At 41.4% G+C, this 19,016-nt stretch overlaps 2 protein-coding genes across 2 annotated transcripts; one reads left to right on the forward strand and one right to left on the reverse strand.

Annotated features, from left to right (window-relative positions):
* Positions 1-1,270: 1,270 nt before the first annotated feature.
* LOC139553866 (vesicular inhibitory amino acid transporter) lies at positions 1,271-6,771 on the forward strand. The gene is made up of 2 exons (XM_071366619.1): positions 1,271-2,215; positions 3,667-6,771. The coding sequence occupies exons 1-2, from the start codon at positions 1,796-1,798 to the stop codon at positions 4,852-4,854; spliced, it is 1,608 nt and encodes a 535-aa protein (XP_071222720.1). The 5' UTR covers positions 1,271-1,795; the 3' UTR covers positions 4,855-6,771.
* Positions 6,772-9,485: 2,714 nt separating this feature from the next.
* On the reverse strand, positions 9,486-17,871 carry aurka (aurora kinase A). Its single transcript, XM_071366657.1, has 9 exons — positions 17,513-17,871; positions 17,295-17,363; positions 12,834-13,251; positions 12,710-12,749; positions 12,350-12,541; positions 11,897-12,035; positions 11,225-11,373; positions 10,863-11,037; positions 9,486-10,348 (listed from the first exon to the last, which is right to left on the reverse strand). The coding sequence occupies exons 2-9, from the start codon at positions 17,358-17,360 to the stop codon at positions 10,169-10,171; spliced, it is 1,359 nt and encodes a 452-aa protein (XP_071222758.1). The 5' UTR covers positions 17,361-17,363; positions 17,513-17,871; the 3' UTR covers positions 9,486-10,168.
* Positions 17,872-19,016: the final 1,145 nt, after the last annotated feature.

The following is a 19,016-nucleotide window of genomic DNA, read 5'->3' on the forward strand; positions in this document are numbered from 1 at the left end:
AAGAAAAAGCTGTTGGGGTGACTTGCTGTAGTAAAAAATGTAAACTTCTAGCTCGCTCCTATTTTCAGGCTTCTTCTGCGTCCGTTGCACACTGCGTGGGTTAGCACGGGCAGAAGAGCTTATTATTATTTGTCAACTTTTAAATTAACTTCGAACAATTATTATTTATTGATAGTTAATGATACGTTATTATTATTACAAACTAGGCCTTCCTATTGGTATTTATTATAATTAAATAGTTGTGTTAGGCTATTTGAGAATTAAATTGTTTTAGTAAAACAATAAAAACGTTTTGGACTCGTGCTGCATGCAAGAGTAAATATTTGTATTTAGTATTTATAGTGAAAATGAAAATCCATATCCACGCATAGCAATAAACATGTTCTGGAGATGATCCCATATCTGGGCCTCTTGTTTTAAACTCACAACTCATATCGATCTCCAAAAATAGTTTGCTATTAAAAGCTATAGTTCTCTCAATCAATGGTTGAATTAAAAAACACATTAAGGTGAAAGCTTCATCCAAAATATTATCTCGAGAAGGTTCGTTGCAGACACAATAAAACGTGCTATGGCCAGTGCATTTAACCTGAAAATACAGCATTTTTATCCTCATTTCCAAATGTATTATTGGCGGCGTTTTAGAAACAAAACCAAGGATATATTATTTTTCTATTTAGATATAAGGTAGGGTTATTTAAAAAAGAGTGTTCTAACAAATAAGATGTCCTGGTGCTTAAAATGCAAGCCTTAGAAATAAAGCAGCCTTTAAATCAGCAGCAAAAAACGTTTTTCTTTCTCTATTGGCTACATGGAATTAACGTTCACCTTACCATCGACAGCCTATTTTGATTGACGAAACAAGAAAATAAGCATTTTCTTCACGAATAAACGAAAAAACATTTGAAATTCGATCCATTTAATTCCAGTAGGCACATCCAACTATCTTTGCCACTAATGACACGCACGTCCTCTTGTCGTTCAAAATGAAACTCAATGGTCATAACAAAAGGTGGTCAAATTCTAGTCTGAAAGTTACATAACTAGGTCCAAAGAGTGGATGGTTTCTCCCTTCAGTTCCCGCCTAGCTCCTTTTATAGGCCACACGTAAAGTTATTTAGTCGAAGCCCCCAGAATGCCATTGGACGTTAGAATTAAGTTTTGTAGAATATGGGGGTAGGGATGGGTCGGGGTACCGTAAGCACCTCCCCTAGAAATGCAGCAAATAGCTCCCGTTTTCTTCTATGGGGTGGCTGCGCCCGCTGGGGGCTGGAGACGTGTTTCACGAAGCAGAGTCCTTGCATTGGCAGGCTGATGATGACACGTGCCTCCTCTTTACCACCCCCAGGCTCAAGCGTACCGCATTGGCATCGGTAACGACCAAGGAAAACCAACTGTGGAAGCGCTGCTGCAACCGTTATTATCAATAAACCAACTAAATAGTAGAAATTGCAACGCGCAATTTAGAGTAATCCTCTGCGTAATAAATTGGTTTCATTCAGAAAAATTGTGTATCACGATCGGACGTTTTCGTCGAGCTAAAGAAGAGAGTGCGTTAACAAGATGCAGAGACGGAGCGCCGACGTCTGAAGGTGACATGAACCTGGGGATGATCAAGAAGTGGAGATAGCAACTGAACATCCATCAGGGCTTTATAAAACCACCGTTTGTACCATAGCCTCGTTTTATTAATGTACAGAAACATATCTGCAAACTAAAGTTGTTGACAATTTATTGTATTTGAATTAGGGGAAAAAACGTCACCGACTAGGTAAACCAGACAGAGGAAGACACAATGGCACATTTAATTCGAAGCAAGTTTCAAAATAAACTGTCAAATGCGGCAACTTCCATGTCGAATAAATCCACTGCGAAGGTGAGCGGGATGATGGCCAGGATGGGCTTCCAGGCCGCCACAGACGAGGAGGGACTGGGCTTCGCCGCATGCGATGATTTGGATTACGATCACCGGCAAGGACTGCAGATGGACATCATGAAATCGGATGAAATGAGTGGTGGAGACGCTGGAGAAGGAAGTGGAGAGGGTGGGATGGCTGTAGGAGAAGACGGAATGGCGACTGGGGACAGCCACTACCAGAGAGATGGCACCGGACCCCCGCCCTCCGGTTCTAAAGCCTCAGGTCTGGGCGAAGAAGAAAAATCACCAAAAATCACCGCTTGGGAAGCGGGCTGGAACGTCACCAATGCAATTCAGGTAAACACGCATTCAGATAACCAGATGAAACTTCATAGGTTTTGCTAGTGTCCTCTTCCCCTCATTCACGCCTTCATTCATTTTGTCGTGTTACCTGCCACCGCCAAAAGTAAAGAAATATACATAGCTTTTCCTTCAAACAGATTGCAACCATGAAATGAATACTTGAAAACGGCACATGGAGATGGGTTACGGCAGTCGATATAGACAACCAATTAGACTACCAAGGGTTCCTTATGAAAAATAAAGAAGAAGAACGAGCCCATCTGACAGGATATTTCGTTTTGATGTAGGATTTAGAGATGAATTGGGCTATTTGAACACATCGATCATTTATGTGATTTGGATAGGATCATAATGAGCGGGGGTGTTAGAATAAGAAGATAACCGCTGGGCGTGAAACGTAATGTTTTGTTGTATTTCATTATATGAAGCCATACACATAGCCTAGAGAATAAAGATAAATATACTGAAATAGTCTAATTCCATGGAGGAGACCCATAGACTTTCATTTGACAAAAGAAAATGACGTACTGGATCCATTGATGCGGTTTTACGCACGAGCTTGGCTCTCTCGATCCGGCGCGCATTCAAGTAGCAGCTCTACTATTTAAAAGGATCTCCCCTTCAGATCGACAGGTGACCTTCTAGATAACCATCTCATCAAGGTCATTAAGATATAGCCTAATCTATGCGGCTCTGTGCTTTTCTCGATAGTCTTTCCGATACGTTATAGCCATTTTATAACGCACTTCACCATTACATTACGCGTGTCAATCACCTACAACCATGTAATATATGGTGACCGTTTAAATGTTAACATTTACTCGACAGTGTATTTCGTATGATGTGTTGCTTTGTTCCTGTTTGGATCCCATAAAGAGCTTATGGTTGATCCTATTAAATACTAAAATGAAGCAAAAAAGTCCCCAAGCCAAGTGCCGTCCCATCATACGTTATTCCGGCTATAGTCATCATCATGGCAGTCACCGTTACGTCAAGACGTGTCTCCTTTAGAACCCCTTAATGACGTTAACACAATTAGCTGGAATGGGCACGCTCACAGCGAAATGGAATCCCCACCAGAACACATGCATTACATCCCCCATTGCATCATGTTACACATAGGATATATTATAATACCTATAATGCATGACGTTATGATCAACAAATACTACACAAATATATATTCTAATCTGGAATTGGCCAACCCATTTTGTGTTTATTATGTCCATACCCATGTCAACCATTGAATGCTACAAACCCGTAGCTTTAAGCTATACTGTCATGTATATGCATATGTTTAGGCTTTATTACAACGCATTAGTTATTACCAAGCAAAACCCACATTTTATATAGCCTATTGTATTGGATTTCCTATATTGTGGACTGGTTATGCGTTGTTCCCATAGGCCAATCCATCTCCATATTGTGTATTTTTGTGTTTTCAGGGGATGTTCGTTCTGGGTTTACCATACGCCATTCTCCACGGGGGCTACCTCGGACTGTTTCTCATTATTTTCGCCGCCGTGGTATGTTGCTACACGGGGAAAATCCTCATCGCCTGCCTGTATGAGGAGAACGAAGACGGTCAACTGGTGCGTGTGAGGGACACATACGTGGACATAGCCAACGCGTGTTGTCAGCCGAGGTTTCCATCTTTAGGTGGTCATATCGTGAATGTAGCCCAGATCATTGAGCTGGTAATGACGTGTATCCTGTACGTAGTTGTGAGCGGTAACCTGATGTACAACAGCTTTCCCACGCTTCCTATCTCTCAGAAGTCCTGGGCCATAGTGGCCACCGTCGCCCTGCTACCCTGCGCCTTCCTCAAGAACCTCAAATCCGTCTCAAAATTCAGCTTGCTGTGTACTATCGCGCACTTCGTCATCAACATCCTGGTAATTGCCTACTGCCTCTCCAGGGCGCGTGACTGGGCCTGGGACAAAGTCAAATTCTACATCGATGTAAAGAAGTTCCCAATTTCTATTGGAATCATTGTGTTCAGTTACACCTCTCAGATTTTCCTTCCGTCGCTCGAGGGGAACATGCAGAAGCCCAGCGAGTTCCACTGCATGATGAACTGGACCCACATCGCCGCGTGTGTCCTCAAAGGCCTGTTCGCCCTCGTGGCCTACCTGACTTGGGCGGATGCCACCAAGGAGGTCATCACCGACAACCTGCCGTCAACCATCCGGGCTGTCGTAAACCTATTCTTAGTGTCCAAAGCCTTACTGTCATACCCATTGCCATTCTTCGCTGCAGTCGAGGTTTTGGAGAAATCATTTTTTAATGAACAAGAACGCACGTGGTTCCCAAATTGCTACGGGGGCGATGGACGCCTGAAAGCGTGGGGCCTCTCTCTCAGATGCAGTCTTGTGGTGTTCACGTTGCTCATGGCCATTTATGTACCGCATTTTGCCCTTCTCATGGGTCTTACCGGCAGCCTGACGGGCGCAGGGCTGTGCTTTCTGCTCCCCAGCCTCTTCCACCTCAAGCTGCTATGGAGAAAGCTGCTATGGCACCACGTATTCTTTGATGTCGCTATATTTGTAATAGGAGGCATATGCGCTATCTCCGGTTTCATCCACTCAATGGAAGGACTCATAGAAGCTTATAAATATGGCATAGAAGATTAGCCAAGCCACAGTCTGCTGGATATAGATGTTACTGCACATACATCTTAAAGTGAATAACTGAAATCACCACTGAGCGCAGTCAGCCCATGCTTACACAATTCATGCGAAATAAATGCGCGCACAAAATGCAGTGCACGCACACATTTGCGCGTGCTCATTACACCCTTGCATTGACACACACGCGTGCGCTTGCGGAGAGTGAGAGACACAAAAGTCACAAAACATGACACACGATATGGACAATTCAACTTGTAATGTATAGCCTAAATATGACTAAATGAATATCCATATGTTTCAGTGGAGTGAAGGTTTACAATAGTTCAATCGACCTAAACAAAATTGCTAAATGAGCAATACGTCTTTTCATGTCTCTATGGAGGTCACGTGCCACCTGGAGAGCCATTTCATTTGACATTCAAGTTTACATTCTTAGAAAAAAAGCTTCTGGAGAGAACCAAAAAGGGTTCTATGCTTGCTTCATGTATGGCACAACTTAAGGTTCTATATAGAACCAACGTTGGTCTAGAACCCTATATTTCAAGTTTATAATTGGCTCATTCATCCCCCTCCTCTCCCCTGTAACTATTCCCCAGGTCGTTGCTGCAAATGAGAACGTGTTCTCAGTCAACTTACCTGGTAAAATAACGGTAAAAAAAAATAAAAAATATGGAACCTAAGGGTTCTATATTGAAAGACGTTTGGTTCAGTGGAGAAGAACCCCTGGGGGTTCTGATCAAAGAACCCCACAAAAGGGTGCTATATAGAACCTTTAGGGGTGCCAACCAACCCTTGGTTCTTTCCCGGAGCTTTTATTATAGGAGTGCGTGTGGTTGTGGACTTTGACGATTCAACGGCATAATGTGACTAAATGGTATAAACGAAGTTGTGCGTTTTGATATGATGCCATTTTCTTCTTCTAAATTATTTGCAATATTTCAAATATTGTAATGTGGACCTATCATGATGACAACTAATATAATGGCAATAAAGTATATCACCAAGACAAAATAAATAGAATACATTTTTTAAATGTATTTAACCTTTATTTAACAAGGCACGCCAGTTAAGAACAAACTGTTATTTACAATGACGGCCTACACCTATACATATCATGGATGATGCCCATATAATGTGTTACTGAATACTAGGAATATCCCAAATATCTTTATTGAGAAGTAATTGTTCTCTCCAAGCGCTATAATGGAAACAGTATGATTATAGTGGTCTAATTACATACACAGCTACTTTAACTATGCATTGAATGTATGATATTGAGACAGATAAGAAAATCATTCTGGAATTGGAAGGTGGAAAAGAAATCGGTTATAACCAGAATAAGGAAAGACGTGTTTTGGATATTTGAATGAATAACCAGTAGCCTACAACATATCGTTAGGCTTACACTTACCTGTCGCACACGAAATTGTGAGAAATAAACCGGCAAATGCCCTTGAAGTAAAAAACTATGTCGTTAGCGTTCGGAGGACGGCGTTTTAGGACCACAAGTTCCAGTCATTTGACCCATATTCGCCCTAGACAGAGGAAAATACTGTCGCGTCAGTAAGAACAGCCAACCCACATGGAATTCTGTCACTCTCAATTTGAAGTTATCCCCTGTTTCACATTATGCATTTTAATTGTAAACTATTCATGCGATATTAATTTGAATAATTCGAGGTCCGGAATCAAGTGTCTGAATCATACAAATATGAAGACATCATACAAAGAAGAACATGTGCATAAAGACATTTTTCATTCTGTGCAATCCAACGGGTCATGTGGAAATGTTATAAAACCGTATGTGTAGTGTTATTGTGGTTTCAAAAAGATGGAATGTAGCCTATATCTCATAAATCGTTATCATATATCGTGAAAATGAATATTAAAGAATAAAGAAATAAGTGAAATTATATTGTATACATGTGTGTGGTTTTATGTGATGAAAACGAAAACCGTGAGAAACATGTATTCTTTTCTCTATAAATAGAATAAAATATGTAAAAAAAATGTTGAAGAATACTTTGAGATTTTTTTTCATATATACGATTAATAATAAAAAATACATGCATGGTTTTGTTTAATGATTAACATTTTATGAGTGTTATTCCTGTGTAATAGCCACTCTGAATTACAGGAAGTATGTAATTACATTCAAGACCAAAAAGGTAATGTTTCAGTTAATTAAATATGTGTTGTTTTTAAGCGCGCGCGCGAGAGAGAGAGAGGTCCAAGTGAGCACTGCCAACAGTGAATGCAGGTGCACAGGTCACGTGTCATAATTGTTACGGTTTGCTTCGATTAATGGTACATTTCAGCCAGTAATTGTCTATAATGACAGTAGCTTTTGCTATTGCTTGGAATAGCCTAGCCCTGTATATCTAAAACGCTATATAGAATAAAGAAAACGGTAGCCTAAAGGTTAATAGTTTAAGGTTATGTGCAGTTTATAGGCCTAGTCCACTTTGGTTCATCATGCTTGTATAAATTTAGCGGAATGAAGTTATAACAGACGGTATGCTATTTGCCAGATTTTTGCTGTGGGGCACAAGCAGATAGGCCTGCCTGTTCATCGAACATGTGGATTGCGTGTTAAATTTTTTTTGGCATCTGGACCGCAGGCCTATTTGGGAGGACCTGCACATCGTGCACAGTCCATCTCCATAAGGTTTACAATCTGTTGATGTAAATGCATACATGGGCATTGACAGAGGTTTACAGTAGCTCTGACTACCTCAGCCCAATCTGCACGCTCTACAGCTGAAAGTAGGCTACTAAAGAGGATGAGATTAGAACATGGAAAAGATGAGACGAAAAGAGGCGTTGCTGTCTGACTACACTACGTTACCAAAAGTATGTGGACACCTACTCATCGAACATCTCATTCTAATATCATGGGCATTAATATGGAGTTGTTCTCCCTTTCCTGCTATAACAGCCTCCACTCTTCTGGGAAGGCTTTCCACTAGATGTTGGAACGTTGCTGCGGAGACGTGCTTCCATTCAGCCACCAGAGCATTAGTGAGATTGGGCACTGATGTTGGGGGATTAGGCCTGGCTCGCAGTCGGCGTCCTAATTCATCCCAAAGGCGTTAGATGGGGTTCAGGTCAGGGCTATGTACAGGCCAGTCAATTTCTTCCACACCAATCTCAACTAACCATTTCTGTATGGACCTCACTTAGTGCTTGGGGACATTGGCATGCTGAAACAGGGAAAGGGCCTTCCCCAAACTGTTGCCACAAAGTTAGAAGCACAGAATCGTCTAGTTCTCATTGTGTGCTGTAGCCTTAAGATTTCCCTTCACTGGAACTAAGGGGCCTGATCCACAGCCCTAGACCATTATTCCTCATCCACCAAACTTGTTGGCACTACGCATTCAGGCAGGTAGAGTTCTCCTGGCATCAGTCAAACCCAGATTCGTCCATCAGACTGCCAGATGGTGAAGCGTGATTCATCACTCAGAACGCATTTCCAGCACTCCAGAGTCCAATGGCAGCGAGCTTTACACCACTCCAGCTGACACTTGGCATTGTGATCTTTGGCTTGTGTGTGGCCCCTCGGCCATGGAAACCCATTCCATGAAGCTCCCGACAAACAGTTCTTGTGATGTTGCTTCGAGGCAGTTTGAAACTCAGGAGTGTTGCAACCGAGGACAATTTTTACACGCTATAGCACTCAGTGGTCCCATTCTGTGAGCTTGTGTGGCCTACCACTTCATGGCTGAGCCTTTGTTGCGTCTAGAGGTTTCCACTTCACATTAACAGCACTTACAGTTGACCGGGGCAGCGCTAGCTGAGCAGAAATCTGACCAACTGACTTGTTGGAAAGGTGGCATCCAATGATGGTGCCATGTTGAAAGTCACAGCTCTTCTGCAAGGCCATTCTACTGCCAATGGAGATTGCATGGCTGTGTGCTTGACTTTGGGGCGGCAGGGTAGCCTAGTGGTTAGAGCGCTGGACTAGTAACCGAAAGGTTGCAAGATCGAATCCCTGAGCTGACAAGGTAAAAATCTGTTCTTCCCCTGAACAAGGCAGCCACTGTTCCTAGGCCGTCATTGAAAATAATTTATTCTTAACCGACATGCCTAGTTAAAGGTTAAATAAATAAAATACATTGTCAGCGATGGGTGTAGCCAAAATAGCTGATTCCACTAATTTGAAGGGGTGTACACACTAATAAAGTATTTGAGCTGAGAGTCGATGTTACTATAGCATTTTTTTACATTTAGACTTCGCTTAGTTGCATTTTCAAAATCACATCATTGGCGGTATGGTTGATCGTCCCCAGGTACAAGGAAATCAAAAATCGTTAACGGCATAACTGATGGAATATCGGACCAATGTCAAACTAAAATTCGTGACGCAAACGCTCAACCAACTGGAGTGTTAAAAACGCACGTGTTGAATGAGCAGCAATTTTAAGGACACTGACACCTGAACGTAGATGTATAGTACAGCGACGAGGCACAGGGAACGATTAATCGCGTCGCTTACCATCGAGCTATAATTGGAATATAGCCAACCATGGAATCACGCCTTTGTGATTAAACAGAGGGTTGCGTTCCATAGTATATTCAAATTATATTGGAATTAAGTGAATGTAACGTACAGACCAAGTAGTCACAAGAAAATGTAAAGTTAGAGCAAATTCTTTATTTCTCCAGATCAGTCAAAATGTTGATATAAGGCTGCTTCATGAGAATGAGTGGTATGCCATCTAGTGGCAAACAAGGGCGTTGCCATTACCAGTGAAAAGGGTTCTGGCTACTTACTGTACCTGAATGATTTGAACAAAGTAAACTTAAATGTACTGTAGTTGTCCATATAACCTGTACATTAGATATATTAGGCTACCTCAAATTAACAAAAAAAAAAAGCAGATTTGAATGATGCACCATTGCAAGTTTGGCATTGTAACTTCCTATCCCCCATGAACACTGCAACATGTCAAGCCAACATATTTATTCAAGTAATGACAGTGAATACCACAAAATTCTCATAATTTTACTAACAAAAAAGTAAAATATTTACAAAGATAAAATGCCATAGAAAAGGCAGCAGAAATTACAGAAGGGCATCAAGACGCCAGATGACAACACATTCATAGAGAAGAAAGCCAAGTTATCCATAGCAGTGAAGTCAAGTTTTAGTATAGTCAAGCATGTGTCATGTTCATTAGACAGCAAACTAAAGACTGAAGCAGTCCAAGAATGATGCCCTTTGTTACACGCCTTAATGAACACGACCGTGGCCACAGTACTGTGTAGGTGGTGGGAAACTTCCAACCAGGATTTCTGAAACACCATGCAACGGTCCTCATTTGTTTTGCTCTGGGCTGTGAGACATGGCAGTGGGCGTCTTGGTAGATTTCTCCACCACCCAGGGATGGGTCAGGACACCCTGGATAGGGAGCCTGTGGAGGGGGTTGTGCTTCAGCAGTTTGTCTATTAGGTCTCTGCTGCCGGCGCTAACGTGAACCGGGTAAGTGAACTCCACCTGCAAGAAGGAGAGGTGGATTCAGAGTTGTGTTCCAGGTATATAACATAAACCTGTTCAGTTTAATCCTAAACATCTACCAATACATAGTCTACATGATCTATACAGGAAATAAACACTACAGTGGTGTTGTCAGCAGCGCGTTTTAAACTGGGTGAAAGAACATTCCACGTTTTTATAAAACTATTCAAGTTGAATCGATAGTGAAGACATTAATAAATGGACTTTCCTGTCAACCAATACCAAACAGCTAAATAAGAGACCAATTCACAGCCAGCTCTAAGCTCTAACCAACTGAGCACCAGATGAAGTTATCTAAGCTTGGTTTAAAGTATGCATTTCACCATAAGTCTACACCGGTTTACAACGCATGTGACAAATACAATTTGATCTAAACGTAAACCAATAGGCGCAAAGCTGAATCAACGTGTCTTGCTGCTGTTAAATATTATTTTCTATCCCAATTGTAAAGCAACAGCAACAGCTCCACATAAAATAACTAGTCAGTTCTGACCCGTGAGATCTTGCGATAGGTGTCCTCATTGTTCTTTGTCTCAAATGGAGGGCGTCCCACAAGGAACTCATAGCAGAGCACCCCCAGGCTCCACAGATCCACCTTCTCATCATGGGTTCTGCCCTCAATCATCTCTGGAGGCAGGTAGTCCAGAGTCCCACACAGAGTCGACCTCCTGGACAGAGGGTGGAAGAGCATCAAGGGTATATTCAGTGAGGTGAAACATCAGGAATGTAGCAGATGGAAAAGTAACAACTTCCCTATTCCACATGACAATGCTTCCGGCTGCAGAAAGCAAACATTTCACATCAATCTCAAGTTGCGAATAAACTTCCAACAAAGGTGATGGATGGAGGGGTTACCTTGAGGAGGGTGTATGCACCGACCAGCCAAAGTCTGCTATCTTCAGCTCCCCGTTGGCCCCCAGCAGCAGGTTCTCAGGCTTGATGTCCCGGTGGATGACTTTCTTAGAGTGGCAGTAGTTCAGGGCATCCGCCAGCTCCATGATGTACTGGAGAAACAGAATGGTTTCAATTTAGGCCGAGGTGGAACGGCAGCCTCAGCACGTGATTTAAGAGGTTTCATATAAAATAATTTTCTGATTATCAAAAATAAGTTAAGGGCATTTAGGACTACAAAGACCTGGCAAATCCAGTCCTGACTAATTTGAACTCAAATGATTGTAGGCTTTGAAGTGATTAGTGTCAAGGTAGTGGAATGCTCAGGAAAGCAGAGACTTAAGTTAATCTTGATATTTAGATCGCTGCAACTCAGTCCTTGAGTGTCCTACAGACAAACAGAACAGCTGTGGATGCAGATCTTAACGGCAGAATCATGATTGTGCAGGAAACTGCCCATGTCTAGCCTAAACCGTTTAAAGGTCATAGTTCAGTTATGGCATTACTGGTGCCATGTTTGTGGTTGCCGTTATGCCTATCGCAGGCCACACTTCAAATAATTCCACAATCTATAGTCACGGGCCATGTTAAACTACTCTCAAAGTAAAAAAAAAAAAGTACACAAATTCCTCTTACTGTGGCACTCCTTTGTTCATCAAAGCTTCCGCATCGTTGCAGTTCACTGTACAGTTCCCCTTTAGGAGCAAACTCCAGGATGAGGTAAACACGAGCCGTGTCATGAAAGTAACCATAAAGACGCAGAATATTGGGGTGCCTGTGAGAGAAAAGCTGAATTAAATCAGTGCATTAATGTCATATTTAACATTAAGGCTGATGTGTTACTCATCCACGGGGATGATACTAGGACTAGCCTGGTAGACAGAAAATATTTGATCCTACTAGCCAACCACTCAGTGCTTTGTCGTGTCTGTAGGACTGATTACTGTACAACTCAATTGTTGAAGAGGGTTATTAATTTGACTGTTCCTTGTTATGCCCCAAAAGAAGTTGACTAAAGCACTAAACAGACGTGACAACCACCAGTCAGTCCATCTGAATGTCAGCTAGGACGGCATGATCGGCACCCACCTGAGGTGTGACTGGATCTCCACTTCCCGCCGTAGCTGGTGCTCCACCCCAGCCTTCTCCAGCTGCTTCTTGAAGAGCACCTTGAGGGCCAGGATGAACATGGTCTGGCGCTCCCTGGCCAGGTACACGTTGCCAAACTTACCCTTCCCTAAGGGACGACCGATGTCAAAGTTCTCCAGGGCCCAGCGTTTCCTACAATAGGAAGATCAGCCAAGTCAGTTACACCATAGAAACCATTACCGTCACAGTAACGAGGCAGAAGTGTATTGTAACCATTCTACGGCAGTGACATTGGAACAGAATCACAGCATCTGGTCTGATGAGGTCAGATTCAATGTTCAGTCAACCACCTGCACTTACTTTGAAGAAGCAGTTGAGGATTCACTCTTGGTAGGTTTATCTGAACAAACAAAACAATTGTAAGAGTGGACCAAGGATTTACCAACCATTCAATCTGACCATTAGAAAAAGTTTTGGGTCTTACTTTGTGGCTTTTCCTGCTTGGGTTGTTCAGTGGCTCTGGCTGGCTCAGAACTTGCAGTAGTTGAAGCATTGGTGTGGGTCTTTGGCTGGCTCAGGGTCGGAACCTTTGACTGGCTGGGGGTCTGGACAGGTTTGGGGGTCTGGGTTTGAGGTGGCCCTTTAACAGATTTGAGGCTCTGTATTTGAGACTGCGATTTAGGCTGGGGTTGAACAGGATTCACATTCTGATAACCAGCTTGCTGTTGTGTGGTCTTGGTGTGTGGGACTGTGGTCTCCGGCTTCTGGGTCATGGATCGCTGGATACGCTGCGGCCCATTTGACGGCCCTAGAACGCGCTGGGCTGGTGTGGCGTAGGCCACAGGTTTGTGACCACTGGACGACTGGGACACGGGAACACGCTTCGGCCCATCACTTGTAAGCTAAACATATGGGGAGGGAAGTCACGAGTACTATTAAGGCAAGACGTATTTCTGTTGACTCCAACATGGTGGAGAAATGTTGTTTCTATCTGAGCGCCGTCTCAGATTGCATGGTTTGCTTTTTCCGCAAAGTTTTTGAAATCTGACAGCGGTTGCATTAAGAACAAGTGTATCTTTAATTCTATGTAAAACATGTATCTCTCAAAGTTTATGATGAGTATTTCTGTTATTTGATGTGGCACTCTGCAATTTCTCCAGATATTTTTGAGGCATTTCTGAACATGGCGCCAATGTAAACTGAGATTCTTGGATATAAATATGCACATTATCGAACATACATGTATTGTGTAACTTGATGTCCTATGAGTGTCACCTGCTGAAGATTTTTGCATTTTGTGACTCTTTTACTGGGAAAATGGCTGTGTTTCTGTGGCTATGTACTGACTAGAGGTTGACCGATTATGATTTTTCAATGCCGATTATTGGAGGACAAAAAAAGCCGATCGATTAATTGGCCGATTTATTTAAAAAAATATATATATAATACACACAGCTCTGAAGTGAATGATACTGAAGAGTCTGCTTAGGAGACAAATACTCTCAACTGTTTGAATAAAAATAGAGTTTAAGTTACCTGTGATGAATGTTGAAAACAAAAACTTTAATTTCTATATGCAGGAAATGCTATTTTAATAATGGGCATGGTAAGAATTGACAACCAAAGTGCGAGTCATAATTCCCATGACACCTAGCAAAATCTGCAAAGCGGTTCCTTCACCTATTCCATAAAATATTTTTTTAGATTCACTTAAAATAAGGTCTGTGTTTTGTGTAGGTTTACATAGGACAAGGTAACTCTGATCAATATTAGCTAAATATAAGCGAAGATACATTTTTGTAGAGCGGATTTATGAAGATATGTTGACAAACGTTACCTTATCCTAGTGAGATTTACACGGGTATCAAAACGTCGAGGCGGTTTAAGCCTGCACGAAACACAGACCTCATTTGAAGTAGATCAAGACATTCTCTATGGAAGACATGAACGGTAAAATAACGAAGGAACCCCTTTCAAATTCAGCAGCAAGCTAATACAGGAATTTTAACGCGTCAACTATTTCTCTAAACCATATACATTTGACTAATCCGGAAACTATCACCTAGAAAACAAAAATGTTTATTCCGTTCTGTATTTTATCTTACGGGTGGCATCCATGAGTCTAAATATTACTGTTACATTGCACAACCTTCAATGTTGTCATAATTACGTAAAATTCGGACAAATTAGTTCTCGAAGAGCCAGGCGGCCCAAACTGTTGCATATACCCTGACTCTGCGTGCAATGAACGCAAGAGAATTGACACAATTTCACCTGGTTAATATTGCCTGCTAACCTGGATTTCTTTTAGCTAAATATGCAGGTTTAAAGATATATACTTGAGTATTGATTTTAAGGCATTGATGTTTATGGTTAAGTACACATTGGAGCAATGACAGTCATTGATTGATTGTTTTTTATAAGATAAGTTTAATGCTAGCTAGCAACTTACTGCATTCGCTAACAGGCAGGCTCCTCATGGAGCGCAATGTAATCAGGTGTTAGAGCATTGGACTAGTTAACTGTAAGGTTGCAAGATTGGATCCCCCGAGCTGACAAGGTTAAAAATCTGTCGTTCTGCCTCGTTCCTAGGCTGTCATTGAAAATAAGAATATGTTAACTGACTTGCCAAGTTAAATAAAGATTAAATAAGGTGTAAAAAAAAAAAAAAAAAAGCCCAAAAATACCGATGTACGATTGTTATGAAAACTTAAATCGTTTGGTGTGCTTTCGCGGTAAATCATTTTTGAAATCAGACATGTTGGCTGGATTCAAAACAAAGTGTAGCTTTAATTTGGTATCTTTCATGTGTGATTAAATGAAAGTTTGATTTTTATAGTAATATATTTGAATTTGGCGCTCTGCATTTTTACTGGCTTTTGGCCAAGTGGGACATCAGCATCCCACATATCCCAGAGAAGTTAAGAACAAATTCTTTTTACAATGACCGCCTAGGAACAGTGGGTTAACTGCCTTGTTCAGGGGCAGAACGACAGATTTTTACCCTGTCAGCTCAGGGATTCAATCTTGCAACCTTACGGTTAACAAGTCCAACGCTCTAACCACCTGCCTCACGAGGAGCCCGCCTGTTACGCGAATGCAGTAAGAAGCAAAGGTAAGTTGCTAGCTAGCATTAAACATATTATAATAAACAATCAATCATAATCACTAGTTATAACTACACATGGTTGATGATATTACTAGTTTATCTAGCGTGTCCTGCGTTGCATATAATCGATGCAGTGCCCATTGGTGAAAAAGGACTGTCGTTGCTCTAACGTGTACCTAACCATAAACATCAAGGCCTTTCTTATGATCAATACACATTAGTATATTTTTTAAACCTGCATATTTAGCTAAAAGAAATCCAGGTTAGCAGGCAATATTAACCAGGTGAAATTGTGTCACTCCTCGTGAGCGCCACTTTCAGAACTAGTTGCAACAAAATATACAAAAGTACCAGAGAATCTTTTTAATGAGCCATAACCAGTGGCATATGGTGAACATTTTAAATGTTTCTTCCACATTAACACAACCCCTCTGAGGTGCAGGGGGCTGCCTTAAGCAACATCAGCACCCAGGGAACAGTGGGTTAACTGCCTTGCTCAGGGGCATAACCACAGATTTGTACCTTTTCTTCTATAAATCCATTGTTGCCCAGTATGCTTCCATTAAGCCCGGTTTGCATTGAAACACATTGGGATCATGTGTTGACATCACTAATATGCAATGAAGCTAAGTAGTCATGCATTTTCTTCAGATTTAATTTAAGTAAGATACTCAAGCTACAGTTATGCCTTTAAGATTACGGTTGGAGGATTTCAGGGATAGAACACCTACAAGTAGATGACAAATTGGAATCGAGGGACAAGTTGACTATTGGACTACTCATGTGGTTAGGACATTGTCCTTCATTCATCCACGTGATTGTTTTTTGGTCCAACTACCTTTGCAATACAACAGGCTTAAGACACAATTTACTAATTAACAGTACTGCAAGTGTGAACCCGCTTTCAAAAATAATTTGTGCATGGTGTCTTAGCCACAGAGGGATAGTGAGGGTGCAGGGTTACAAACAAACCAAGCAGTAACACCAGAATCAACTAATCAAGTCTATGGATAAAATTAGACACCCATGTTATTAGTAACTTCACACAACGAACAGTAATTTAAACATTTTAGAAGTTAATCTTGGATAAGAAATGTGTCTACAACATTTAAATGTATTTATGGACGTGGGCTTTTTGGAACACCCACAGGCTTTAACAGTACAGTCGGTATCCTTTTAGCCCAGCCCTGAGTACTCATTTTACCAAACATAAGGTTGTAAGTAAAGTAGTAACTTCACATGAGATTAAGTTATTTCTTTCAAATTTGGGCTGTATAAATCAGAAATGTCTAAACTTTGATTGGCTCCAATTCAGAGAGGTTGGGTTAAATGCAGAAGACCCATTTCAGTCGTACAATTGACTATGTAACCCCTTTACTAGTACACGTACGTACCTACGCTAAATACTTTGCATATAGCAGTGTTGCTTACTGGATCTACACTACTTCAAGGCAAAAAAAATAAAAGTACAGTTGGCAATAATCACCTTCATATTTCGTCAAACCTGCCTAATTCTCACTTGAAACATTTAGTTTAATAGGCCAAATTACACTTAAAATGTGTCCAACGTGACCTGTTACTTCAATTTGTAGTCTATGACACTTCAGATTACAGTAACATCTTACTTCACTGGAATTAGTTAATTGGTACTTTCTTGGTAAATTGTAGCTAGTTATTTTCAAAAGGTAACTTACCCAACACTGACCATTATTAGTTAGTTGAATCATGTGATACGAACAACGGGGTTAGGATTGTCTTCATAGCTAGCTAACGTTACATCCTGTGTATTTCCATGACAAAAAGTTGGAACAGTGTTAACTAGAATGAGGAACTGACCTTGTGTTCAGACACAGGCCTTTGATGCTTCGAGTCCTTTGCCAACTTGAGTCTAGCAGCATCCATATTCTGTAGAAATATTTAAATGTGGTTAGCGCATTTAGCCAAAAGAAAAGTAGCAAGCTAGCTAACATTGATAGCTAACGTTAGCTAGCTAGCTTCAGTATGCCTAACGTTAACATCCATATTTCATACTTGATTATGGGGTCTAAACTTACCGAAATCTTAGCTACGACGGTTCAAAAACCAGCAGTGACTTCTCTCACGTCGTGTATTGATGAATATTGGACACCAAACCCCAATCTAACAAGCCGACTCTCAGTTCTGCAAACTGATGCACGGGTTAGCCAACTCGTTAACGTTAGCTAGCAAGTCAGCCAAGCCAGATATTTCGATTCCAAGCGAAAGAAACCTCGTTTCGCAAACGTTAGCTCGACAGTATTTCGATATTTGCTATCAGCCCACGAGTTTAGTAGCTATATTAATATTTCATCTGGATAACTAGCGTGTAACTAAAATGCACATTGCACTCTAGTCAATCACACACTGACTCGCTAACTGCGTCTTGTTTAATTTCAAACATCCCTCTTTTAAATGCCTTTAAAAACGCTACGGCCTGTGATTGGTTGACGGGCGACCCTCTTCCAAATAACCATTGGCTAACACAGGTTTGGTCATAACGTGGTACTCGAAATGCAATCTGGGAATTTCAGTGGCAATGGCAATAATGAGATGGATTTCCACTTGTTACCACTAGTTGTGCACGACTCCAGGATTTTTGGAGTCGACTTCGACTCCTGTGGTTGGAGTCGTACGAGTCGACTCTTGCTCGACTCCCAAAACACGCTGAAACGGATGTGCACCCACATACACACCACCTCATTATTGTGGAGTCCTACTAGGAAGATTACGACTGCGTTCTTAGAGGACCGAAATGAGCTTGATGCCTATTTATTTACTTTAATTTATTTAACCTTTATTTAACTAGGCAAGTCAGTTAAGAACAAACAATGACGGCCTACCAAACGCAAAAGACATCCTGTGGGGACGGAGGCTGGGATTAAAATAAATAACATAAATACCGGACAAAACACACATCACGACAAGAGACAACACAACACTACATTACATAAAATGAGACCTAATACAACAACATAGCAAGGCAGCAACACGCGACAACACAGTATGGTAGCAACACAACATGACAACAACATGGTAAGCAACACAGCCTATAAAATGACTATTTTTGGGGAATATAGAAAGTGATGTGTAGGAACTATAATATTTCATTGATATTTCTGATGTGCGTAGCCTTCACGGATACCATGGGATGATGCGCCGCACTCTAAACTGATAAACCGGTTATTTGCAAAAAATAATATGGGATGCATGCCAGCATAGCCACTACACAACACAACACTAAACAATACATTAATTGCACTATAACGGTGCACACAAACTGTTAGGGCCTACATAAAGATGTCCCAACAGCAGAGTCCCAACACCTTAACCCTGCTACACCTGGCTATCAGAGGAGCCTTGTCTGGCAGCAAAACAGTTCATTCAGCCTGATTTACTGCCTTAAAAAAAACATATGGCTGACAAATGTGGTTTCTACTGACAATTGAGATGTACTAACTATGGCATAAGGGGATGACAAGCGGATAAGAGGCAATCAGTAATTTCAATTAAGACATTAATGAGCGAGCTAGGACAGATCTA

The sequence above is a fragment of the Salvelinus alpinus genome, chromosome 2, assembly GCF_045679555.1.
Source record: "Salvelinus alpinus chromosome 2, SLU_Salpinus.1, whole genome shotgun sequence".
Taxonomy (NCBI): Eukaryota; Metazoa; Chordata; class Actinopteri; order Salmoniformes; family Salmonidae; genus Salvelinus; species Salvelinus alpinus.

Bases quoted from the DNA above. Each gene is read 5' to 3' on its own strand.
- LOC139553866 (XM_071366619.1), top strand. From the start codon at position 1,796: ATGGCACATTTAATTCGAAGCAAGTTTCAAAATAAACTGTCAAATGCG. The intron at 2,216-3,666 runs GTAAACACGCAT...TTGTGTTTTCAG, and splicing joins ACGTCACCAATGCAATTCAG to GGGATGTTCGTTCTGGGTTT.
- aurka (XM_071366657.1), bottom strand. From the start codon at position 17,360: ATGGATGCTGCTAGACTCAAGTTGGCAAAGGACTCGAAGCATCAAAGG. The intron at 13,252-17,294 runs GTCAGTTCCTCA...CCATATGTTTAG, and splicing joins GGCCTGTGTCTGAACACAAG to CTTACAAGTGATGGGCCGAA. The intron at 12,542-12,709 runs GTAAGTGCAGGT...TTCCTATTGTAG, and splicing joins TCCTCAACTGCTTCTTCAAA to GAAACGCTGGGCCCTGGAGA.